The 27,500-nt window shown below is 41.8% G+C and overlaps 2 protein-coding genes across 2 annotated transcripts in view; both read left to right on the top strand.

The window, feature by feature from the left end:
• LOC143034216 (facilitated trehalose transporter Tret1-like) overlaps positions 1-27,500 on the top strand; it is a 44,024-nt gene that overhangs the window by 1,191 nt on the left and 15,333 nt on the right. Inside the window, exon 4 of the mRNA XM_076200157.1 lies at positions 27,002-27,143. Coding sequence (XP_076056272.1) covers positions 27,002-27,143 — 142 coding nt within the window. The remainder of the gene's footprint in view (positions 1-27,001; positions 27,144-27,500) is intronic.
• LOC143034363 (facilitated trehalose transporter Tret1-like) lies at positions 513-7,591 on the top strand. Its single transcript, XM_076200319.1, has 2 exons — positions 513-610; positions 4,930-7,591. Exon 2 carries the CDS (start codon positions 4,953-4,955, stop codon positions 6,150-6,152), a length of 1,200 nt encoding a protein of 399 aa, XP_076056434.1. The 5' UTR covers positions 513-610; positions 4,930-4,952; the 3' UTR covers positions 6,153-7,591.

Consider the following 27,500-nt stretch of genomic DNA (forward strand, 5'->3'; position numbering starts at 1 on the left):
AGAGAGAGAGAGAGAGAGAGAGAGACAGACAGACAGACAGACAGACAGATAGATAGATAGATAGATAAATAGATAGATAAATAGATAGATAGATAGATAGACATATAGAGATAAATAGAGAGAGAGAGAGAGAGAGAGAATGGGGATGGGGAACGAAATTTCAATTCCACCTTTCTGCCGAGGCCATTCGTTTCTAAAACCCAACACCTCTACTTTCGTCTGGCGGTCCAACCCTGAGGTACCGTCACTCAGTCCCCGGGCCGAGTCCATGATGTCTTTCTCTATTCTCTATCGATTTCCACTATTTTTTCCTCTTTTTACTTAACGAGAGCTGACAATCGGAGGTTGCAACTCGTGCCCTCATCCTCTTCTTCCTCTGCACCCTCCTCTTTCTCATCCTACTACATGTCGGTGATATACAAACAGTTGTAGACTTACACCATAGACAATAGTTCAATGTCTCTTTCCAGGCAGACCTAAGGGCGTGCCAGAGAACCACTGACAGCAGCCGTGGGGCCGTGGGTTTCTGGTTAGGGAAACACAAGGCAACTAAGGATGGACTGATTTCCAAACAACTCGGGTCGGTCGCTTCCTGAACGAGATCCGTAGAGTATGTCATCAATTTTCTTATAGGCCTATCGTTTATGGAATGCTATTGCTTAGTTTCCTTGTGGTAGTCTTAACACTAAAGAAAATAGCCAGGCACCCACTAACTGCTCTTTGTTTTTGGTTTGGGAGATCCTCTTGGAAGCTGCTGGGAACTCAAAGAGACTCCAATACCCAAGTTTGGGAACCGCTGGTATAGATCGGCATCAGCCCACATATTACCACTGATCTGTGGACAATCCCAAGGGCAACAGCAAGGGAACAACTTATCGACAGTGGTCCTCTGTTCCATTCTGAATGTACATACTACATTTCTGGGTAATCAAGAAGTCTATCAGGCTAAAAAAAGTCAGGTGGATAATTTTTTTTTATATCTCCTGTCCCCTTTAGTTAGGCATAAATATTGTAGTATAACATACACAATCTTGTTTTCATATGTTTAGATATACGAGTAACTTTCTCTTTCTTTTTACATTTACTTTTTACTTTTTACATGTACATAAATGTTGAGGCACTGATATATTTTTCTTACTCCATAACATTCCTGGCCTCGAAGGCTATCTCTAGTTGCCCTCTATCCTCTTTTTGAACCCTAGACAACATGCTCTTCCCCATGCGATGTGCCTTTCTCCCTCTGTTCTCTCACCTCTGATTTCTTCTTCGATGGACCCATAGGTGAAATTATGGACAATCACACATTTGCTCTTATGTTAATGTCTCCGGTTGTTACAGTGAGTTTTTCCCATTTTTACAATTTTCCCTCCCGTCTGTTAACTATCTTATATACTAATGCCAGTAAATTTTGTTTAGCTATGAGGTGACTGCCAGACAGACAAAATAGTGTCTTTTTAAGAAAAGAATATAAACTTTTTTATTTGAGAGCTGCCATGCCCAAAAACTACAATTTGTAGAATTTGCAGAATTTGTAAACGATATATATATATGTATATATATATATATATATATATATGTATATATATATATATGTATATATATATATATATATATATGTATATGTATATATATATATATATCATTAAAATTTGCAGCAGCTTCTGCGTTCACGAGTTTTTTGCTGACATTCTCAACTTTTCTAATGCTGGCGCGCTGAGTCGTGCTAAGTTCTTTAATTACCTGACCAAATAGCATTGGAGGTATAAGTAAAGGCATCGGAATTATCTTCTCTAATTTTATGCAGAGCTTTCGCCTAACTGTTAGGCATCTTCAGTGCTAATGAGTACAGTGTGTGGGAAATGATCTTATATACACAATACACAGATCACAGACACATGCGTGCTGATCCGGTTGACCAATCAGGAGGCAGGAACACTAAGCTCCGCCCCCAGGCCTAGCGGCTGATCCTTAAGGTGACCTCGATGTCTTTTGATGTGGGAATAATAAATGGATCCGGAGTCTGTCTGTTCAAGCCTCCCATATACGTTCGTTACGTAGACGATATTTTCGTCCTCGTGAGGGACCGTAGGGATCTTGAAGACCTGAGGAGCAACCTACAGCGCGTCTCCGGCCTAAACTTTACTTCAGAGAATAGTATCAGTAAGCAGCTCCCTTTTCTAGATGTAAAGGTTGAAGCCAGTTCTCAAGGTTTTAGGACCGGAGTATATACAAAGCCCACCAACCCAGGACTCTGCCTCAACGGCAACAGTGAATGCCCTCAACGCTACCGGAGGTCCACAATCGATGCTTATGTCAGAAGGGCACTGACGCACTGTAGCGACTGGGCCCGAACCCACGCAGAGCTCGACAGAACGACGCAGGTCCTGGTAAACAATGGCTTCTCTAATAGAGAGGTGCAATTTGCCATTAACAAGCACCTTGATAGATGGTATTCAACCCCAGCAGAAAAACCAGTAGGAGAAGCCAGGATTAAAATTTTCTACCAAAACACCATGTCCACCCATTATAGAGCCGATGAGGAAGCCCTTAGTAAAATCATCCACAAAGACGTGAAACCCACCAACGACAACGACAAAATAGATCTGGTTATTTTCTATAAAAACATGAAGACATCCCAACTCCTTATAAAGAACAACCCCTGCCAGAGGACACCGGAACTTCAGCGTAGCCATCTCGTGTATGAATACTCCTGCAGAAAAGGGAACTGTGAAGCCCTCAATGAAACATACATAGGGATGACTACGACGAAGCTCACGAGGCGTCTCACCCTTCATCTCTCCAATGGCGCTATCAAGCGACACCACGAAGACGTACATCAGACCCCACTGACAAGAAAGAATTTGGAGGAGGGCATCACTATTTTACAGACAGAAACAAACCACACACGCCTTCATATCCTAGAAGCCTTATACATAAAAGATAAAAACCCCACGATGAACAGACAGACTCCGGATCCATTTATTATTCCCACATCAAAAGACATCGAGGTCACCTTAAGGATCAGCCGCTAGGCCTGGGGGCGGAGCTTAGTGTTCCTGCCTCCTGATTGGTCAACCGGATCAGCACGCATGTGTCTGTGATCTGTGTATTGTGTATATAAGATCATTTCCCACACACTGTACTCATTAGCACTGAAGATGCCTAACAGTTAGGCGAAAGCTCTGCATAAAATTAGAGAAGATAATTCCGATGCCTTTACTTATACCTCCAATGCTATTTGGTCAGGTAATTAAAGAACTTAGCACGACTCAGCGCGCCAGCATTAGAAAAGTTGAGAATGTCAGCAAAAAACTCGTGAACGCAGAAGCTGCTGCAAATTTTAATGACATTTGCCTTAAAGAGGATCTGCTGCCCAACTATAGCAATATATATATATGTATATATACATATATATATATATATATATATATATATATATATATATATATATATATATTGTATAACACAGAATGGGTCCCAATAAACAGATATAAATTTTCATCAACCACAATTCATTTTAATTCTAAGTCATCAACATCGAGAGACTCGATGAGGCCAACATGCAGAAATTGAAACGTATATATATGTATATATATATATATATATATATATATATATATATATATATATATATACATATACATATATATGGAGAAGAAAGGACAAATGAGAGATTGGGTGGTGGGAGTAAAACGAAGATGATCTAGGAATTGATTTACTCTAACGTTTCGACCAATTTGGTCTTCTTCAGAGAGATGTACAGAAAGTTTTTTAAATGGGTTTGGAGAGGAAAGCAAGGAAAACAATCGAAGCTGCATACATAAATACCAATGAAAACACCAACGGAAGAGATGGATTTGTTTGCTTGGCAAAGGTGGTAAGTGTCCTCGTGCTGGGCGCGACAAAACGGGTCGTGCACGGGACAATTGATTGCTGTCCGGGCGCTGTAACCTGACCGAGTGCCCTATAGGAGTAGTATAAGTTGTAACCCATATAAAAACTGTCTGTACATCTCTCTGAAGACCTAGTTGGTCGAAACGTTAGAGTAAATCAATCCCTAAATCATCTTCGTATGACTCCCACCACCCAATCTCTCATTTGTCCTTTCTTCTCCATACACACACACACACACATATATATATATATATACATATATATATAAGTTATAAAATAGAAAACAGCGATAGGATGAAGATGTCGAAGTACATGAAGAAGGACCCTCCAAAAAAGGATACACTAATCCATGACAGAAAGTGGCATACAAAATCATGTGTGAGTAAAACCTCGTTGATACGAGGCTAGTTTAGTAACCACTAGTACTAGCGACTTGTAAACTACTCATCTACTTGCTCAATGTCATCGGAAAGTTAGTAAGCTTGCTTCCAAAATATTCTAGTGTCAAGACTTACTTGCTGGGTAAATTAACTTGCAGCTAGCACTAACGGTTACTAAATCCTCGTATCAACGAAGCTTTAAGGCCATGTCACACTACGCGTCTTTTGAGTCAGGGTGTCCTGGCGCGGTGGTGAAAGGAGCGCGCATTTTGACCGTCTTGTTTTAGAACGATGACTTATTGATGTGGGTGTATGACAAACACTACTCAGTTCATCCCTGGCATTTCTATCTTTGTACAGGTGATGTTTCACTTTCCATGGGCACGCCTTATCTTTGTACAGTTCTATTAGTTGAAAAACGTCCTTACGACACCAGTAGAGCTGCAACTTCTGACATGATGAAGCTGTTTGGTGGGTCTTCTGTTGCTCGTCACCAATCCACCACTGCTGGTAGAACAGTTATGCGAGTCAAGTGCCCCGCGCGCCTCAATTTGAGTGTGTTGCAGGGACCGCCGGGGTCAATTCCCCACGATTTGACTCATACATAATGTGACCGGGCCCTTAGAGTAAGTAACAATTGTGCATTTCTTTACAGGAAGCATCTTGCACATCGGTTCCATGATTGGGTCCGTCGTAGCTTGTGCTATTCTAGTGCGGCTCGGACAACGCACTGCGCTCCTAATCTGCCTTCCGCTCAACCTCGTCTCTTGGATCGTCCTGGCGACAAGTTCGGCCGTGCTGACTCTCCACAGCGCTCGCCTAGTCCAGGGAATCACCACTGGATTAGGTGGCTCTGCTGCATATACGTTAGTTACCGAAGTCGCCTTTAGTAGGTACAGAGGCCGACTCTGCAGCATCGTCGATATGCTTAGAAGTATTGGAATCTTCTTTGTGTTGGGCGTGGGAGCGTTAATGAGTTGGCGTTCGCTGGCAATCTTCAGTGGAGTACTATCGACCGTTTTGCCCTTCTTTGGTCTTCTGTTCATCCCAAACTCACCTCGCTGGTTGGCGAGCAAAAGGCGCTACCAGGAGGCCGAAGACGCCCTTCGGTTTTACAGGGGTCCGGCTTTCGACATCACACCAGAGATGAGCGACATCCGGACTGTGGTGAGACGGAACAAGAAGGACTCTTTGAAGACCCAGCTTGGGCACCTGCGGGAATGGCAGTCGTTGAAGAGATTCCTCGTCTTGAGCTTCCTGTCCTTCGGTTTCCAGTTCACAGGCCATTCGATTGTCATTACCTTTACTGTGCCCATTTTCATGGAGACCAAGTCAGGGATCGATCCTTACATGTCCGGCGTCTTACTGGGAGTTACCCGCGTGGTGGGAGCAGTTTTCTACCTACTCACGGCCGACTGCTGCGGTAGGAAACTAATGTTTATGTTTCATTCACTCATATGTTCACTTGCGTTGACGTGCATCAGTGTTTACTTCTATGTGAAATTTGAGATCCAGGATGAAGAATTAGCATCAAAAATGAGTGTCCTTCCTCTTATATCACTGCTAACTTTATCTTTTAGTATATGCTCCGCCCTTCCAAACATGCTGCAACATCAGCGTGAACTTATGCCCCTCTCGTTCCGAGCGGCAGGAATCAACATCCTTGGTGTTCTATTCTTGGGTGGCGTTGTCCTCGTCATTCAGGGATTCCCGCTGATGGTCGATACACTACAGCTATACGGATCCTTTGCCTGCTTTGCAGGGATAATGTTTCTCTTTGCCTTCTATCCCATGGCCCTCATGCCAGAGACAAGGAAAAAGTCCCTAGAGGAGATAGAGATGGCGATGTCCAAACCCAAGGCGTCTTTGAGTGAGTGACAAGAGGAGAAGCGGGAAGAAAGGACAACAGTGATAACACCAGGGCCAGGGAAAAAATCCCTAACCATAATTAGGATAAGTCGAATGATGTCCCTCTTTCAAATTTCTCTTCCGTGCCATAGTACGTATTGCAGCCAGAGGACAGATATCTGGTGTGTCTTGCAAATTACCCAAATAAGGAATTGGGAGTAAGATATGAAGAATTGCATTCTGGCTGCATCACTAGTTTAAGGTACCGAAGGTAAACTGAAAGAAGTACACCCTACGACTTATGATAAATCTAACTGAGGTCGGAAGAATTTTGTGTATCTGGTGCCTAATCTTATCCGGAGTCTCATGCAGTACAGGTGTCTCAAGCATCAACCAATTTATGCATAAGCTGTGTGACAATAAGCTGTCTGTTATCAGGCTTATTTACCTCCATGGATCGCCACTGCAGGCAGAGGCTAGAATATCAAAATTATGGCTCTATAAGAATAGAGACAATGCAAGAATAATAACAGTTTATATCAGAACACCATCTATTGACCATCTACATTCCGAGACCAAACTGCTCCCAGCGGACCGACATATCAGAATGGTAAGAACACTATATAACGTAAAGCTGTTGACACCTCATGTCCATCACATCATGCATTTGTAGTCTGCATCGCCGATTGAAAAGCTTCACGCCTGGAGCATTCTGATCGCAGATATATCAGACCCAGTACCCACATTCGTAATATATGTAAATACGTAGATCGCAAAACACAAGACAGACCAAATAGTACAGCGGATAACCATAATAATTGTGCAAATTATGACTAAAGCATGCATTTTTTACTAGTGTTAGTACATCCCATGAGGTTCATTTTAAGATCGGGAGGTAAGTCAGATTTGACCTCTGAGGACCGTGAGAGGTCAATGACCTCTCGCGGTCCTCAGAGGTCAAATCTGACTTCATGGCTTTTTTGTTTGAAGAGTGGGAACAAACCCGATTGCACCATTGGATTCAGCGTCGAATTCGCTATAAAAGTATAGAGTTTTTTCTCGAATTTGTTTTTTTTTTATTTTATAAAAAAAGTTTTTCTAAAAAAAATCTGGAAAATTAAGGATTTTTCTAGTTTATCATAAATAAAGAATACAAAATATTCAAAATTAGCAAATTGCTCTCCATACCTTTATAGCGAATTCCACGCTGAATCCAATGGTCTCACACAATTTTTTTTTTTTTTTTTTCTGTGTTGCAAGATCCCTGCCTGGTGATCAAAGCCAAGATACAAGCATCCCAGACCTGATCGTCACTATGGCAAAGCGTCATACCCCCAAGAACTAACTGGGAGCTTTGTATTCTTTGCCAAGCAGAGACAGATGAACCTTTACAGTGCCCACTAAGATCTACCATGAAACCGAGTGGTGTTGGCTATGCATCATTGACAGAAGACCTCGTCCGTTTCAAGGGACTTCGCCGCATGCCAATGGAACTCAACGTGGAAAGACTGGATGATGGCGATGGCGTAGAAGCTACCTTGAAGAGACACAGTGCTCAGTGGCACAAGAAATGTCGTTTAAAGTTTAACAAAAAAATGTTTGACCAGCAGAGCAGAGCAGAATCAGCTTCAGGACAACAATCTACTACCAGTACTTCAGCCTTGCGCACACGATCAGCATATGCCGACACACTTCCACAGTCAAGCGAGCCTATCTGTTTCTTCTGCAATAAGCCAGCTGGCACTGCAGACTTGCACCAAGCAGCTACAAAGGACATTGACAGGAACGTAAGGAGATGTGCCACTGAATTGGGGGACACTGAACTGCTGGCCAAGCTGTCTGCAGGAGACATGGTTGCCATCGACGCAAAATAGCATCGCAACTGTCTCCGTGCATTATATAACAAAATCCGACCAGCCGCACTCAAGGACGATGATGCGGATTGTCTGCATGGCATAGCCTTTGCTGAGTTGGTGGCATTCATGGAGGACATGCATGCAGATGAGGACAATGCCCCTGTATTTAAACTCTCAGACATAGGTAACCTCTACAAGGTGAGACTTGAGCAGCTGGGTGTCCCGGTAACCAACAGAATACACACAACCAGACTGAAGGACAGACTTCTGTGCTTCCTGATCTGAGAGCCCATTCTCAGGGCCGAGACACACTACTGATGTTTGAGAAACATATAGGTTCCGCCCCGATGAAGGCCTGTGATCATGACAGTGATGCCATGCACCTAGTAAGAGTAGCACAAGTAATCCGTAGGGAAATGTTTCACACCAGGTTTACATTTGACGGTTCGTTCAAAGCTGATTGCCAGAAAGATTCTGTGACACCATCCCTCCTTGCTCTGTTGAACATGATCCTCGATGGGGCGAACATCAAGCACCAGACTCAGTTGTTCAACATAAGTAACACACCTGCTGCTCTTACAATAGCGCAGCTACTGGTGTTCAACAGTGTTAAGCATACACACAGTGTGGAGCCAACCTCAGTGCGCCACAGCCGCGAGAGAGAAACCCCATTCCCACTACGTGGCCCGCAAGATTCACGCTGTGACCAGGAGCAGAGGTCTGATTGACACACTGTTCAGCCTAGGGATGTGTGTGTCATATGATAGATTACTACAGCTCACAACAGACAGGGCAGGGCCAGAAATAGCCAGGATCACGACAGAGTTTGAATAGATGGCGGTAAGAGGACATAGCGGTGCTCACGACAGTGGGCATCTTCATCATGACCAGAAACCTGGAGTGCAAGCAGCCTATATGAAGTATGTCAGAGCACTTATAGCAGTGTTTCAAGATATGGGGAATCCCTTCCTAGAGAACACTCAAGATCTACTGGTCCTTGACACGAGAGACATCATGGAAACCCCAGTGGCAGAAACTGTGAGGAAGATTGAGTCGCTTGGTGAGGAGCAATACACAAATTTTGTTCAAGAAAGACTGGAACTATGCACGAAGCCAGTTACAGACAGACTGCCCCAGAACAAGTTGCCACTCTTCAGTCGGCCACATACCAAGACGCAGTCAAAGCAGCAGATGCAACTGGCCGCAGTGAAGAGTGACTGTAGTCTCTTCTCGAGGCTGTATATTGCATGTCAATCACGTGATGGCGATCTTGACCAGTTCTTCTGCCACGAGAACCAGGCAGCCCCACCTGCATTATCAACAGGAGGAAAAATGCGCCCTGCAGTCAAAGCAGATCTACTACACTGCCTGAAACCAGACCAACCAGAAATCACAAGCGCACTTGGGGTTGATGCCACAATCCTTGACGGAGCAGCTATTGTTCAAATGCTCAATCCTGTAGCGGCCAAGACCTTTCAAGAGTATGGGAACATAGTCTTTGCACCTTACATCTCCACTCAACTAGGAAAGGTCCACAGACTGGACCTCGTCTGGGATGTATATCTACCTGACAGCCTGAAAGGCACGACCAGAGAGAAGAGGGGCAAGGGCGTCAGGAAAAGAGTGGCTCCCTCTATCATCATGCCTAAGGACTGGAAGCCCTTCCTTCGTGTTGATCAAAACAAGACTGAGCTCTTTGGTTTCCTGTCACGAGAGGTCATTCGTCTTCCAATAGCTGATGGCAAGGAAATGTATGCAACATGTGGAACTGAAGTCCTATGCTCTCCTGCCGAGTCCGACTTGACCAGCCTCGCACCATGTTTACACGAGGAGGCGGACACTCGCATGCTGCTACATGTGGCAGATGCTGTGCAGAAGGGAATGAGGAAGGTGGCCATACGCACTGTGGATACTGATGTTGTGGTACTGGCTGTGGCTTCTTTCAACAACATCAATCCTGACGAGCTGTGGATAGCTCTTGGTACTGGATCCAGCTTCCGGTACATAGCTGTTCACGAACTGGCTGCCTCCATGAACCCAAGACAATGTGCTACTCTCCCCATCTTCCATGCCCTCACAGGGTGCGACACTGTGTCTTCATTCGCTGGCAGAGGGAAGAAGACTGCCTGGGAGATTTGGAAAGTATTCCCAGAGGTGACTGATGCCTTTGAAGAACTCTTACGCTTGCCAAGTGACGTCAGTGACGAGTCAATGTCACTGCTGGAGCGCTTCATAGTGCTGATGTATGACCGCACCAGTGACATCATGAAAGTCAACGATTCTAGGAAAGAGCTCTTCGCACACAAGTCTAGGGCTCTAGAAAACATTCCCCCAACGCAGGCAGCACTCCACCAGCACATCAAGCGTGCATCTCTCCAGGGCAACCGCTGGAACCAAACTCTGGTCCTGAATCCTGAGTTACCAAGCCCATCTGACTGGGATTGGAAAAATGAGGACTCTGGGTGGCAACCTCTTTGGACGACACTTCCAGAGGCATCAAAATCTTGGCACGAACTGATCCACTGCGGCTGCAAGAAGGGATGTACCGGCCGCTGCAAGTGCACCAAGGCTGCACTCAAGTGCACTGCATTATATGCATGTTCGGGAGACTGTTAGTTCAGTGTGTACTATACATGTGTCTGAGGTCACTACCATCACTGTACTTTAAGTTTATATATAGCTTTTGTGCAATGCGCATTGAAAATTAAATTTACACAGATTATCTTACAGCACGATGTCATGCAGGCTGTTCTGAACACCACAATAACCTAAATGTATATTTCAATACATTTGTTTTCTGAGGTCATTGATTTCATTTTATGTCCAGAAAAAAAATTGTATTAGTACCAGCCACCACAAAAGTTATGATTTTTTAAACTTTGAATCCTTACGGGTTTTTTGTTTAAAGAGTGGGAACAAAACAGATTGTACCATTGGATTCAGCGTGGAATTTGCTATAAAGGTATGGAGAGCAATTTGCTAATTTTGAATATTTTGTATTCTTTATTTATGATAAAATAGAAAAATCCTTAATTTTCCAGATTTTTTATAAAAACTTTTTTATAAAATTCAAAAAAACAAATTCGAGAAAAAACTCTCTATACTTTTATAGCAAATTCGACGCTAAATTCAATGGTGCAATCGGTTTTGTTCCCACTCTTCAAACAAAAAAGCCGTAGGGATTTGAATAGTGTGTCATTCAGTCATGAAGTCAGATTTGACCTCTGCGGACCGCGGAGGTCATTGACCTCTCACGGTCCTCAGAGGTCAAATCTGACTTACCTCCCGATCTTAAAATGAACCTTATGGTATCTACTAACACTGGTAGAAATTTCATGCTTTAGTCATAATTTGCACAATTTGTTAGGATATGAAAGATTATCCGCTACACTAAAACGGTTTTATACTAACTTAGAAGAAATGTGAAAATATTAATACAAGATAAAATAGTCATATTACAATTATTATTATTATTTTTCTTGTTATTACTGTTTTTGTTATTATTTTAGCTGAAATAATGTTTATACTCCTGTGTTTATCATTAATGTTATTGATATTATTGTTGATGTAGTTAGGATTATCATGAGTTGTTGATTTTCCCACCGTTTCTTTGAGTTATGACACCAAAATTTTAGAGGAAACTTTTCGCTTCTAGGACTTCTGTCCAAAGTCCTCCACCCTGGATATGTTGTAGTTATGTTTCTGTGCTATCAGTGCTGAACAGCCTATAAATAAGTGCGTGACTATGCGTGGTCGTGAGTGCCCGACAGTAAACAGAGATTATCTGTTGCCACACCTAGCTTGTGTTGATACATGCAGTGTTCGTAGCTCTTGGTGCCTCTTCCTACATACTTGCTCCCCCCCCCTTCAAAGCTCAACATATAAGTCTACGGCAATCCGCATCCATGTTTGAACGTATAATTTTACTGGAGTGTGACACACAGACAGACATGCATTTCTCTTGTGATGATATATACATATACAGATAAGGTTCCCACTCTGATCATGAAGAGTGATCTAGACATGATTTTTAGAAATGGCTGGATTAGTGGGTAAATAAGAAGGAGAGAGATTTTTGTCGGATGATTCGGCTGATATTTGGTTTCTTGACAGTGAGGCTATGGCAAAGCAGGGGTGGATTGGAGGGCCCTTGATAGATATCGTGACTGGAAGGACGTTGTTATCTATTTTCAGTGCGAATGGTAGGTTAGTCACTCTCATGTCATATGGGCAGGCATAGTGCAGGTTTCTGTCAAATCCTTCAAGGGTTAAAGGGCGAAAGATTATGTTATACGAGTAGATTAGGGTAACAGGGAATCTCTTGATACAGTGTAGATACCTTGGTGATGGCAAAGTGTAATGGACATATAGAGGGGGATATCTACTTTCTGAATATAGATTTATGATTTGGGTATTATGGAGTGCATGTGCTGAGGCACAGACCAATTGAACGTAAAAGGTCTAATACTTGAAGGGTTGTGCGCGAGGCTGAGGAGAAGGCTTAACACCCAAATTCAAATTTGCCAGGAAATCTAACTTGCAGCTAGCATTAGCAGCTCCTAAACTAGACCCGTGTCAATCAGGATTTAGAGGAAGCAATTAGTGTGGGCTGGATGGGCTTTAGCGTAGAATAGGATTAGATCATCGACGTATAGGCTGGCGGTAATTTTGGTGAATATTTAATTGAATCATCGATTGTCATGGTGATGAGAAGGATGCTGAGGACATTTCGTTGAAAGACTACTTGCTGAATATGCAGAGAGGATAGAGTTGTTTCTATGTATATTCAAAATGTTCACTGGGATATGATTTGGGACGTAAAATTGAGTAAACCACAAGAAACACATTTTGGTAATTCTCCCCTTACTGATTCTAATGAATTAGTAATGTTTTCACCGGTGATTCTGCCACTTGATCAGGTGAAGTGATAGTTTGAAGGACGGGCTGGGGGAAGGAGAGAGTACAAGTTTATTTTTCATATTTCGGGAATGGAGTCTGGGAGGTTTATTTTTCATATTTCGGGAATGGAGTCTGGGAGGTTTACACGTGGATTTGTAACGATAATGACTATAATCACCATCACCCTTTTTTATTATCCTCGTTGTCGTCTCAACAACAATTACAAAAAATAAGGAGAACAAAATTAACAACAACAGAGCCAGCAACGCCAACAGCACCACATAAGTTTGCGACGAGTGCCAACGTACTTGGTGCATTACTTGGCAGACGTGTGTTTTTGTTTCTTGAAGAAGATGGAGTTCTCCGAAGTAGTGTCACTGGGGACGATGAATGGTTATCCTCTTTGGTCTGTGAGTTGCAGCATTTTTTTTCTACCAAGGAATTGAGCGTTGTCTTGTGGATAGGGACGTTTTTGGGACTCAGAAGTGTGCTGTTGATGTTGTGTAGTTTGTGAGGTATGTTAATGTTTTCCTGACTGTTGAAAAATCGCCCGTTGTCTTGAAAATGGATGATGTTTGATATGTTTTCCAGTTTGCTCTGGAGAAGAATCATCGAGGTTGTGGTAGTGGGGTGGGGGAACTAGGGAGGAGTGCTAGTCTAAACACAAACTGAGATGCAGGCGACATAGGTGACGCAGCACAGAGCAAAGACAGACTTCTTGTTGCTGAATTGAAGTAAATTTTGAATTTTTTCTTTTACTTGAAATGCTGAGGTGGTACATCTAGAAGCATCTCAAAAGAGAGAGAAGTTGAAACTGTACTTCAATTCAGCAACAAGAAGTCTTCCTTTGTCCTGTGCTGCGTTGCCTGCGTTTCAGTTTGAGCTTAGGCTTACATATGAAACAACAACCCCAATAAACTTTGACATATCACCCGTAGACCTCATTCAAAACCTAGAAATACTAGAGCAGACTTCTACATCACTGCACAATAGAAGAAACCTTCAAACTACCAAAACGCTTCTCATAAACAGGGAAACCCATTAAATCCTAGACAATTCCAAGGTCAATGGAAGAATAATAATTTCTGTTAAAAACACTTTAACGACAATGTCTATCCTAACAACCTTCCATGCACACTGTGAAATGTACGAGTTACATGGTTGTGCTCCTGGAATATCCATGCTTGGATCAGTTAGTAATCTTAATTCCGACGGTGAATATTACTGTAAATATCTTTAATAAATGTTATGTTTTTTCACTTTGCTTATATTTCACCGTGCTCTACGTTGTTTGTAACCAAGGCACTGGGTTTGAATCCCGGTTACAACTGTAGTTACCATTTTCTATTTCTTGTCAGCTTATTGCAGCTTGCCGACAATTCCGTCTTGGTGCGGAGGGTTCTCTGAGACCCTAGAATGAAGAGTGGAGTGTGCAGGTAGCAGATTCAATATGTGTGTGTTGTCTGAATAAACCACCAGGCAAGCCTAACAGTGCGGAAACGTACGTACATACGAATTCTTACTACCAGCAGCTAATAATGAGCACCAAATTAGCAGCGTAATAGTGGGAGATAGTCTAGGCTCTAGCAATCTAGGCTCTAGCGATCATCAAGAAATAAGATTTAATGTTATTTGGGAAAAAATAAAAAGTACGAATAACGTCCAAGTACCAGACTTCAGGAAAGCAAACTTTGACAATATAAAAACCTATTTAAAAGTGAATAAGAAATGTCAAGCGGACGTCTTGAACATTGTCGGGTCTCGGTGCGTGACCGGGGGTCAGGTCATGACTAGGGGTCAGGTCACGGAGGGTAATATGCATACCTTGGGTCAGGCCATTTTGGGGCGAGGCCTCAACAGACAGGTCAGCGATTTGAATGAAATTTATAGCAATTTAACTGATCTAATTATTAATGCACAAAACACATTTATCCCCCTTAAGTCAATACAGAAAAATAGCAATACTCCCAAATGGATGACGGACAGACTGAAACATGAGATCGGAATGAAAAGAGGACTTTACTTAAAAATAAAAAACGGGGAATCACACCTTAGATCAAGATATAACGAAATGGCAAAGCTTGTTAAAAAGAATACACGTACAGCGAAACGTAATTATGAAATTAAGGTTGCCAGTCAAGCAAAATCCAACCCAAAGGGTTTCTTTCACCTCAATAGAACAAGAAATAAAGAAAGAACAGGACCAATTAAAAACGATGAAAATGTCATGATAGAATCTGAGGAAAAATAAGTGAGGAGTTTAACAATTATTTTCCATCGGTGTTTACTAATGAGAGGTTAGATAAAGTACCTGACTGCGATCCGATTTACAGAGGGGATGAAGAAAGTAGTCTATCTAATATCAGCATTAGTAAAGAAGAAGTAGTCAAGCAGATTGAAAGACTTAAAGCTACAAAATCTCCGGGTCCAGACGAAATTTGACCAAGAATGCTTAAGAAGTGTAAATTTGAAATCTGCGATCAGTTAACTGAAATATTCAATAAATCGGAAGACACTGGTTTTATGCCAACTGCTTGGAGGCAGGCAAACGTTGTTCCTGTTTTTAAGAAGAGAGATAGATCGTCTATATGCAACTACAGGCCAATCAGTTTGACATCGGTTATAGGAAAAATGCTTGAATCAATAATAGTAAATAGACTCAGAGAACACATCGAAGGACATAATTTAATTCGTGATTCACAGCATGGTTTCTCCAAGGGTAAGTCATGTGTGACTAATCTTCTACCCTTTTACACTAAAGTATATAAGGCGTCAGATAACAATGATAATTACGATGTTATTTACCTTGACTTTAGCAAAGCTTTCGACAAGGTGCCACACCAGAGACTACTAAATAAAATCAAAGCCCATGGCATAGGAGGAAAAGTGTTAGAATGAATTAGAGCTTGGATTAGTGACAGAAAACAGCGGGTCACCATAAATGGAGTAAAATCTAGGTGGGGCAATGTTACTAGCGGGGTACCCCAGGGCTCGGTTTTGGGTCCCTTGTTGTTCATTATGTACATAAACGACTTAGACGATAGGATAAATAGTGATGTTAATAAGTTTGCGGACGACACTAAAGTAGGACGCCTAATTAGGTCAGGAGACGACGCAGAGATTCTGCAGGATGATCTTAATGAATTGTTAACATGGTCGGTGAAATGGCAAATGAACTTCAATATCTCTAAGTGTAGCGTGTTAAACGTAGGGGTACACAACCCTGAAAATAGATACAGCTTAGATAACACGTTTTTTAGAAAAATCTGAATGCGAGAGGGACTTGGGAGTTCTGGTGAGTCCGGACCTTAAAACCAGGAAGCAGTGCATTAGCACCAGAAATAAAGCTAACAGGGCATTAGGTTTCATTGCTAGGACGGTAACGAATAGAAGGGCAGAGGTAATTATTAAACTCTATCTAGCGACAGTTAGACCCATCCTTGACTATGCGGTACAGTTTTGGTCTCCGTCCTACAGAATGGACATCAATTCACTAGAATCAGTACAGAGAAGAATGACCAAAGTGATACATGGACTCAGAATTTTGCCTTACAAAGAGAGGCTTATGCACCTTAACTTACATTTTCTGGAAAGACGCAGAGTGCGGGGTGATCTAATAGAAGTGTTCAAGTGGATCAAAGGTTATAACAAGGGTGATGCAAACAAGGACATCATAATAAAATAACAGGGCAGGACTCGCAGTAATGGGTATAAACTGGACAAATTTAGATTTAAGAAGGAAATAGGCAAGAATTGGTTTACTAATAGGGTGGTCGATGAATAGAATAAACTTAGTAACCATGTAGTAAGCGCTGAAACTATCAGTTGTTGTAAAAAACGATTAGACAACTTTATGGATGGGGATGACAGGTGGTGATGAATACGGAGCTGCCTAGTGTAGGCCTTATGGTCTCTTGCAGTCTCCTTTATTCTTATGTTCTTATGTAAAGACGCGGAAATCCCCGGCCACCGTGGACCAGCATTCGGTCTGCATCACTTAGCTCTTGCCTGCTTCTCCCACAGGCTCGACTGGCCCGACCCCAGAGACAGTCCTTTTCCCGAAGTTACGGATCTAAGTTGTCGACTCCCCTTACCTACATTATTCTATCGACAAGAGGCCACTCACCTTGGAGACCTACTGCGGATATGGGCCCGGGCTCCCCTGAAAATTTTACCCCTTCCCCTGCTGCTTCAGGGACCGGCAAAAAATCGCGATCCTCAGGACGCTGCGACGCTCTATAGGTTGATAAGGCCTTTTCGCCTTACAAGTAGCTTCCAGGGCCAAGACCTCTTAAGCAGAAAATAAAACTCTTCCTTGGACTGCGGCCGGCAGCAGCAGGTTTACTCCTGTCACTAGGAGTACCTTTAGGCAAGGGATAACACCGTCTCTGGGTGGAGGCTCCGGAATAAGAACCGGATTCCCTTTCGCTCATAACCTTCCGGCCGCATAGACCGCGTGCGAGTGAGTGCGGTTGGTCACACTTGCCTCCTCCATTGCGGGGAGGAAGAGGCAGGGCTAGTTACTCCGGCAGGTGAGTTATTACGCACTCCTTAGCGGATTCCGACTTCCATGTCCACCGTCCTGCTCTCTATAGCAACTAACACCTTTCATGGGATCTGATGAGCGTCCTCCCCGCAGCTAACTGGAGCTGGCTGCTTCCTGCGGCGCTTTTTGGAGCGAACGGCTTCGGCCAGTCAATCTCAAAAAAGAAAGAAAGAAAACCAGGCCGGTCGGTCCTTCCGGCACGGCAGCAGAGGCAGAGGGCAAGCGGTGTGCCCATCTACCTACCAACCTACCTATCTATCGGGGAGGAGCAGATCCACAACCATCCCCCCTTGGGTAACTGGCCATGTGCAACATCCTTCGAGTGTGTGTTTGTTTTCCTCTGCTCTTTCCGAGCAGCTCGGTAATGATCCTTCCGCAGGTTCACCTACGGAAACTTTGTTACGAGTTTTATTTCCTCTAAATGATCAAGTTTAGACATCTCTCCGGCAGCCCGGGGTGACCCGTGAGCCACCAGGGGCGCCAGTCCGAAGGCCTCACTAAATCATTCAATCGGTAGTAGCGACGGGCGGTGTTTACAAAGGGCAGGGACGTAATCAACGAGAGCTGATGACTTGTGCTTACTGGGAATTCCTCGTTCATGGGGAACAATTTCAACCCCAATCCCTATCACGAAGGGGTTTCAACGGGTTACCCGCTCCTCTCGGAGAGGGAGGACACGCTGATCCCTTCAGTGTATAGTGCGTGCGGCCCAGAACATCTAAGGGCATCACAGACCTGCTATTGCTCAATCTCGTGCGGCTAGATGCCGCTTATCCCTCTAAGAAGGTGTGACGGACACATGGTATGAGGTCCGTCAATTAGTAAGCAGGTTAGAGTCTCGTTGGTTATCGGAATTAACCAGACAAATTGCTCCACCAACTAAGAACGGCCATGCACCATTACCCACCAGGGGAACCCCACCAGGCCCAGTGTCCGGACTTGGTAGGGTTCCCTGTGTTGAGTCAAATTAAGCCGCAGAATCCACTCCTGGTGGTGCCCTTCCGTCAATTCCTTTAAGTTTCGGCATTGATTTCCCAGAATCTGCCCGCCGAGTCATGGGAATAACGCCGACGGATCGCTAGTCAACATCGTTTATGGTTAGAATTAGGGCGGTATCTGATCGCCTCCAAACTCTAACTTTCGTTCTTGATTAATGAAAACATTCTTGGCAAATGCTTTCGCAGTAGTTCGTCTTGCGATGATCCAAGAATTTCACCTTTAACGTCGCAATACAAATACCCCCGTCTGTCCCTATTAATTATAAACCTCGAGTTCTGAAAACCAACAAAATAGAATCGAGGTCTTATCCCATTATTCCATGCACGAATATTCAGGCTGCTGGGCTTGCTTTGAACATTCTAATTTTTTTTCTTTCAAATTAAACGTGCTGGTCACTCGGGACACTCGATAAAGAACACCCTGCGCGAGCCAGCGTGTTGTTCGGAAGCCGACTGTAGACGCCGGGCGACGAACCGTCGGTCCGGAACTGAGATCCAACTACAAGCTTTTTATTTTATTTTTTCCCTCTCTCTCTACAGATATGGGGTCCTGACTATAAGTCTTATGCAGTAATTATTTTAGGGACGTGAATGACACCCCTACGGAACAGAGCCACGAATAATTATTTTATTCTTGGAGACTAATCTTCTCTCAAAGAGAAATGCCGATCACTTTTGCCTTCTTTCCTTTCTACTTTCGTTTCTCTTTAGTTGTTTTTCTTTGTTCATATCCCTGACTCTATCTCTTTGGCGTGATAAGCATCATTGACACGGGACTAGTTAAGTAGCCGCACGTGGTAGCTGCAAGTTAACTTACCTGGCAAGTAAGTGATGACAATAAGGTAGTTTGGAGGCAAGTTTACTAAATTTCCGTTGACATTAGGTAAATAGAGGAAAAGTTGACAAGTCGCTAGCACTGGCGGCTGCTAAATTAGCTCCATGTCAACGAGGCCATAGTGCCCCCAAAGGTACAAGTGCTTCTTATTGTTCTTGAAACACTGAAACTCTGGCGCCTCAGTTGAATAGAATTGTCTGGTCTATCCCAGAAAATCACATCGATCCATCAAAGTTCTACACGAGAATACGTCAGTTTATTGGGGGAAAGAAAACTAACGACATAACGTCATGAGGAGACTTGCATTGGCTTATGACGTCTTATCTTTGATTCATGACGTCAGAGATTTGATTCATGACGTAATGTCGTTGATTTTTGTTCTGAAATAAAATAATTCCTTCTGAGTAGTGAATTTCAAAAACCGTTTAGTTACTTAGAGTCGTAGTTTTAAACTTTTCGTTAATCCTATCACTTTTTACACTTTGAAAGTAAGATTTTACTATGATTTCTAGTTAAGATTATCTAGCTTACTGGCTTATCTCTGAAAATCTACCTCCAATACCTATTTACTTTCTAATACTAGATATCTTTCGCCAGAGCTGGCAAAAGGTTTTAAAATTTCAGCTTTTAATTCATCGTCCTGGTTACTTTAGAATTTAGCCATTTACTCCGTTACTACTGATAAAAAACAAAACAAAACATATCAAGTTAAAAACAAGTCTATCGTAAAATTTGCTAAACTACCTATAAAATGCGACAAACCAGGTGAAACGAATTACAGAATTAAACAACGTAATAGGTGTCATATATGCACACTCCTAATCATTTACTCCGTTATTACCGATAAAAATATATAAAATAAAAAAATCTATCATAAAATTTGCTAATCTATAAAACGTGACTAGACAAAGGGAATTACAGAATTAGTAAAATTTTATTTAAGTGTAGTAAATATACCCCCTTAATCATGTTTCCTTTTCTCACCTTCGGAGGGAGAGGGGGTGGTGGATGGTGGGGGTAAATCCATCCCTGGTTGAAACTCATTAACCTTGATCTTTTGCTTACTCACGAGCGGGCCACTCTCTATTATACAAAGGTCAATCCGTCATGTGGAGCCAAGTTATGCAATTTCCTTCTATTCCGATTAGACAAGGCATGTATGTAACCGATAACAAGTATTAGACAACATCTGTTATACAATTCATCATCTCCGTAATATACGTACTAAGATGTACACAGAAGCATAGCGACCTTCCCAGGATCTAGCCACAATCAGAGATTGTAAAAAAATATTTATATACATATATATAAGTTCAATCTACTTACATTGTGCTATATATATATAAATGTACAAGTATACTGCATATTCATATGTGTACTATATATTCATATTTGTAATACACCCAGTCTAGTAGCATTTTGATGGAAAAATGTGAGACTTGATATGCGCAAAATTATTTGATTGGTGTAGAGTCGTCTTCAGTTTTCATTCCTGTGTGAACGAATCCGGTAAATTTTTGTCTGTCAGCAAATATCAACGCAACAGATATCTCTACTCGGAAGCTTAAATTTGCTTTTGTTAAATCAAAACAAGGTAAGTAAGTATTTAGGTTGTTTTTTTTTTTATTCGAATGTTCAGGTGTCGCGTGTGTTGTATTGATCGTGGCGACAGGTCTGTGTGGAGGACAAATGCTAATTTTTCATAAAAAGAATTTAATCAGTCTAAATGAACATTTAAGTCAAATATCCAGTTTTATCTACCTATTTTGCGTTCAGATTTTGAATACTTATTATCTTTTATACGAAGATTTTTTTTACGAACCGTGTTATAGAAATGACAAGACTTGCAATACAAATGGATATCATCGGCCCAAATCGTTTATTTGCAATATTCTCTGGAAAAGTTAGGGAAATTGGCAGTTACTGGTGACTTTTGGGAATCGAGCCGAAGTCCCAGTGCTCACGAAAAGGGATCATTCTACAGGAAAATATTTTTTTTCCTACTCGAACGCTAATTTATTCGCATATATTCCCAATTGTTGTAGAAATGGCGACATATATTCTCTTTCACTGCTAATTCAAGAAAATACATTGTTTCTGTCTCTAGGTGATTTTATTCAATCGTGGGAATAGTTCTTGCATGATGAAAAAGTTAGGCAGGAATCTGCTTTAGTTTGGTAAGGTTAGGCGAATTACAACTGGGTTTGGTGATGTTCAAATATGTCTGACGAAAAAAAATCGCGGGTAATAGAATGATGATACGTACGAATCTAAGCAACACATAAGAAAATAATCTTGGGATTAGCAAATGCTCTACTCATGACTAATGTGTGTCAGCATTACCCATAGATCGGTCATGTATGGGCTCTGAACTCTCTTCCGGGAGGGAAATAGCTGTCGATCACGAGTCCAACACGTGATCCAAGACCATCGTGAATCTCTCTCTCTCTCTCTCTCACACACACACGCACACACACACACACACACACACACACACACACACACACACACACACACACACACACACACACACACACACACACACACACACACACACACACACACAAACACACACACACAGACACACACACACACACACACACACACACACACACACACACACACACACACACACACACTCTACCTTCCTCAAAGGAGACAGTAACGTCTATCAGTATACTGTAGTGATGCTTTTAAAACCCCAAGCGGGGTTTGATCTCGGTGCCGCCGTGTTGGCAATCGGAGACACTAATCACTATACCAATGAATTGTGGCGGGCATTGTGTGCTATGGTGGAATGTGGTTGGATCAGCCACTGCCTCATCCATGTCTTGCGACAACTGGCAATTATGCCCAGGGAGTGCCGCTGAATGTACAAAGTAATATTGTACCCATTTCCCTCATCAACAGAAGCAGTTGAATTGACAATGTTCCATTTGAGGCACATTTCTTTATGATGTTGTTTCTTGCAATTTTCTGCATTGTACAATCACCTTGGAATGACCATAATCGTGCACATTGCGTTCCAGGCAACAAGGACTTAGTGCCGTTACGTGCTCAGTTCAACTTGTCTCGCGTATACTTGAGACGAATGCTCGAAGTCCACACATGTCTCCCACTACATATTCATATTTAGATTTAGGTTCTGATGTTTGTTAAACACAGAAATACGTTATTTTGTTATCATAATCATATTCTTTGGTTCAAAATGCATTTATATTTTATTAGACTACGCGACAAACCATTACGTAGTCTCTTGATTGGCCTGGACCAATTAAGCCTAGGCAACTCGCACACCGACACAACCAGTTACATGTAACCGATCGCAACGGATGCATACACTCGGTGAAAGCGGTATTCTCTGTACTGTATGGACATAGACACATATTTTTCCTTTACTTGTTATTTCAGAAATGCAAACGTAAAGGGAATACTGCTTTTACAGAGTGTAGGTATCTGTTGCGATTGGTTTTATGTAACTGGTTGGGTCGTTGTGCGAGCTTCTATAGTGTTTGGGGACTGTTCCTGCGCAGAAGTTGATTAGTAGTCAATATATTTATTCACGTCACGAGTCTTACACCATGGGAATCAGAAAGGTCCAGGCTGATGGGGATTTTTTTCCGGTTGTCGTCTTTCAATGCCATTGTAACCCAGAGTATGTTTAGGTGTTCGGTAATGTTGATAATTTAGTCTTGTATGGTGGTGATGTGTATGCTATGTAATACCACAAAGTGTTTAAGCCACACGTGTTTGGGTTTGATGCAAAATACTTAAGTCTCTTAAGTTTCATGGATTTGTGTTAGGTGGCAACAGAGGCTGTGTGTATGTTTCTGTTATGTTGTCTGGAAACGAAGTTATTTTACAGGTACGGATAATCAGTCTTGTGAAATGTTTTGTCCAAATATTGTTCTGGCTGACGTCAAAACATTCTCTTTTGCTTACACTCGATGACTGCCCTGTATTCTGGGACGGGTAATTCTGTGAAATAAGGAGAAGAACGTCCGGCATCTTTCCTGTTATATGATGAGTAATGCAAGGGTGTGTTCTCACCCCAACACTTTCCAACACCTGCATGGACTAGATATTGGGCAGAGTTATCGAGCATGGTCACTGGGGAACATTCATTGGCAACACTAAGGTTGCTGACTTCTTTGTCTTTGTCAATGATGATGTACTTCTTGCGGAGTCGTTGGAAATTTTGGTTACAACTCTCAAGTTTTTGTAGTGAGGCGAGGTCCTCGACTGGGACCCCAGGTCCAGGCATTATAAAGTTTCCTTGATGACAGTGTTCGTCCTGTCCATGCATGTGGGGTGATCATCTTCGCATACCTTGGTAATATAATACATCACAGTGGTGGGTAATGTCGAGAAATCTTTCGATTTTTTTTCATGACCCATGGTGTTATGGAAGTGCTAAACCAGATTATGTGGCGTTATCGATATTGATGCAGGAAGACTAGGAATCGAGTGTGCTTCCTGTCTTGATGCACGACTGTAAGACATGGGTACTGGATGCTGACTTGAATCAGCGTCTCGATTTCTTTGGTATCAAATGCCTTCGAAAAAAAAACATGATTATTCCAAAAGTCTCTGTCGTAACCTGTTGCCAGAATAGTTCATGAAAATTATCTCTAGCAACATGGGCAAGTAGTACGTTTATCTGATCTTGATCCCAATCACAAGGTTATCTCCTGTTTAGGATGGTAAGGGTCGCTGCATGGGAGCTCGCATGGAGAAACTGTGGGGGATGAAGTAGGAATGTAAATGAAACAACGTATCACCCCAGACGTGATGGTGAAAATAATTAACCTTCTCTATGCTTTCGTAAGCACAGCTCCTCCACTTCCAAGTATTCTACACGGAGTGTTTTCTTCCAAGAAGAAGAAGAAGAAAAAGAAGGAGAAGAAGAAGAAGAAGAAGAAGAAGAAAAAGAAGAAGAAGGAGAAGAAGAGGAAGAGGAAGAAGAAGACATGGCGCAACTGGATGGTGTAAAACGTTACCAGCCAATCACAACCAAGGGCGGTTATGACGTCATGTCGTCCCTAGAACATCTTCCACAGAAGACCTGCAAGCGGAATATCAAGGCAGATGATAAGGAGGCAGAGGGGAGATAAGGTGTGCTCAGACAACAGAGGTGACTCCTTTTCGTCCTTCCTGTGAGTCAAATATCTAATCACGTAGTGTTTATCTCTGTTTCATTAATCCGTACAAGAGCGCCGTCCATTGTTATATTTGTTAAGACTTCCGCTAGTTGATTTTATTCGTCCAAGAAATGCTCTTGATTAACCCACGCCACAAAAAAAAAAAAAATAAAAAAATAAAATAAATAAATAAATAGAATAAAATAAATCGATTTGTGACCGGGAAATGAGTGCCGTTAAGCGATTTAATTCATTCAAAGGATTCGCCTTTACTTCTAATACTCGTAGAACTGGCGTCATATTACGCAATACATCTGTCTGTCGCCATAATATTTATTGTTTTTTCTTTTGTCAAGTGAAAAAATAATAGAAGGTGAGTGAATTCGTGGAATATATATTTAGGCTAGTGACTGAATATTCTGTTTTGTCAAAGGTTAAATTCTAGTTTGACTGACTTATTTATGAATATCGCCATCTTCATCTTCTCTGGCTAAGATTGATGTCCCTAAGTTTATCTATTTTTTTCTGTGTTAGATAGACAATAATCCTCAAACTGTGTCGAAACTGGGACTATATGCGTTAATGATTTCTATATCTACATTAGAGAAAATATATTTCTATATATTTTTCTATATCTCCTAGTATCCCTCAGAAGAAAAAATTATGTACGACATTTATTTAATGTTCTTGTTTGATAGGTTATATACAAAGTTAAAATAAGTTATTGTGCAACAGCTGTTTCATGAATTCAAAAACTATTTTGAAATCCTTTATTTTTTTCTTTGATGTCCCCTTTCAACTTTCTAGGGAATTCTCACATCTCCCCAGCCATTCCTTTTCATGTATGTAAATTACGTATCATTATTTTGTAAGTTGATGAACGTGCATCCACAAATTGGCCAAAAAGTTGAATAGAGATTATATAAAAGAGAATTATAATGATATAACTGAGGAAAAAATAAGTCCATCAAACACAGTTGCACCTTCGTGTGTGTGTGTGTGTGTGTGTGTGTGTGTGTGTGTGTGTGTGTGTGTGTGTGTGTGTGTGTGTGTGTGTGTGTGTGTGTGTGTGTGTGTGTGTGTGTGTGTGTGTGTGTGTGTGTGTGTGTGTGTGTGTGTGTGTGTGTGTGTGTGTGTGTGTGTGTGTGTGTGTGTGTGTTTGCCATTTTTTTGAATGCGTGTGTTAGTGGGCGCGCACGTTTTTTCGTGTGTGTGTTTGAATGTATGCGTTTTTGCTCGCGTGTGCGTGTTTACTTGTGTATGGTGTGTGGTATGTGTAGTGCGTGAGTTGTGTGCGTGTGCGTGCGTGTATGTGTGTGTTCCATTTTTTCTCAGTCTCAGATCCAGCACTCTCAAAATTGTTTTTTTTTTTTAGTCTCCGTTCTATTCTTGTTTTTTCTTTGGCTTCACTTCTCAGTGGCCTATCTTTCTCTATTTCTTCTTCATGTGTGTGTGTGTGTGTGTGTGTGTGTGTGTGTGTGTGTGTGTGTGTGTGTGTGTGTGTGTGTGTGTGTGTGTGTGTGTGTGTGTGTGTGTGTGTGTGTGTGTGTGTGTATTTACCTAGTTGTATTTACCTAGTTTTATTTTACGGGAAGGGGAGCTATGCTCGTGATGTCCCGTCTTCATATCTCATTTTATCTAAACTATTTTTAAATTCATGTATTGTTTTTGCACACACCACTTTCTCATCTAACTTGTTCCAACTGTATATTACTCTGTGAGGAAAGCTGTTCTTTTTCACATCTCTTCTATAGCTGTCTTTCTTGATTTTCTTTCCGTGCCCTCTTGTATTTCTATCATCCCATTTTATCAGATTCTCTCTATCAATAATTTCTATGCCTTTCATGATTCTGTAAATAGCTATCAAATCTCCTCTCTCTCTTCTTTGCTCTAGTGTCTGTAGTTCAAGTTTTGCTAGTCTCTCTTCATATGATAGTTTTGAGAGTGTTGGTGCCAATTTTGTGTGTGTGTGTGTGTGTGTGTGTGTGTGTGTGTGTGTGTGTTTTGGTTTTGTGTGCATAGTGTATATGTGCATTTACTTGTCACATTTCAAACAAATATATTTTGTAAATCATAGGCGTACACAGGACTGATATAAATTCAAAATTTCCGAAAGTACTCTCGGATGAAAATAGAAAATTATCGTACCTCGCACGAAATAGCACAGTTCAAGCGACGTGACGTCATCACCCAGCCAAACAGATATTAAAACAAACATACCTTTATATTAGGTGACCATAATCATGCCATTTAACCTGTACATTTTTGCGTTGTTTATGATGTTTATAAAGATCATAAACAGTCTGTGTAAAAGTAAAGGTTAAGTACATTTGATAATCAAGTAAAAAAGAGAATGCAAGGTTGGAAGAAAGATTAACACAAGTAGATTTTTATTTTGATAATACAAATTTGACCATTTGAAAGCATTGCATTCACAGGAGAAAGAGGAGATTTCCATCTCTTATGAGCATAAGTCAATTTCAATGTCTTCTTGAGTAAATGATAACAAGAAAAAGAAGAATAGGTCGTAAACTTCACACGTTTTATTCCATTCATGAGGTAGGTCTATCCATCTGTAATATTCATTTTCTTTTTGTTTTTCAGAAAAATGTCGAAGGATTTTGGTAGTGTCGAGGCCATGGCCTCTAGTGGGCTGATGAGGACGAAGAGGTTGGTCGTTTATGAAGAAAATGAAGAGGGTCAGTCGAAGAAGGCACAAACACAGTCTCCAATCTTGTGGACTCAGGTTGGTGATCGTATATGTATGTATGTATGTATGTATGTATGTATGTATGTATGTATGTATGTATGTATGTATGTATGTATGTATGTATGTATAAAATATTTTATGACGATGGAGGAACTGCCGCTTGTCGTGCCCTCGAGGTCATGCAGACTCCAAATGTGGAGGGAGACTGTTCCCCCGTTCCAGCCTGGCGATACGGTACACCCTCTATCGAAGAGTCTACCAAAGTGTACCTTACTGAAGAGTGGTATGACCTCAACAGAGCTCGGTGTGGTCAGACAGAATCTTTGGCACGTGCCTATGGAGTGGTTAGCTCAATGACGGACTATATCTAGAAAGCTTGGTTATTCAGCACAC

Source organism: Oratosquilla oratoria, chromosome 17 (genome assembly GCF_046742065.1).
Source record: "Oratosquilla oratoria isolate Oo_2021 chromosome 17, ASM4674206v1, whole genome shotgun sequence".
NCBI lineage: Eukaryota > Metazoa > Arthropoda > Malacostraca > Stomatopoda > Squillidae > Oratosquilla > Oratosquilla oratoria.

Excerpts from the sequence above, each read along its gene's own strand:
- LOC143034363 (XM_076200319.1), top strand. The coding sequence starts at position 4,953 with ATGATTGGGTCCGTCGTAGCTTGTGCTATTCTAGTGCGGCTCGGACAA.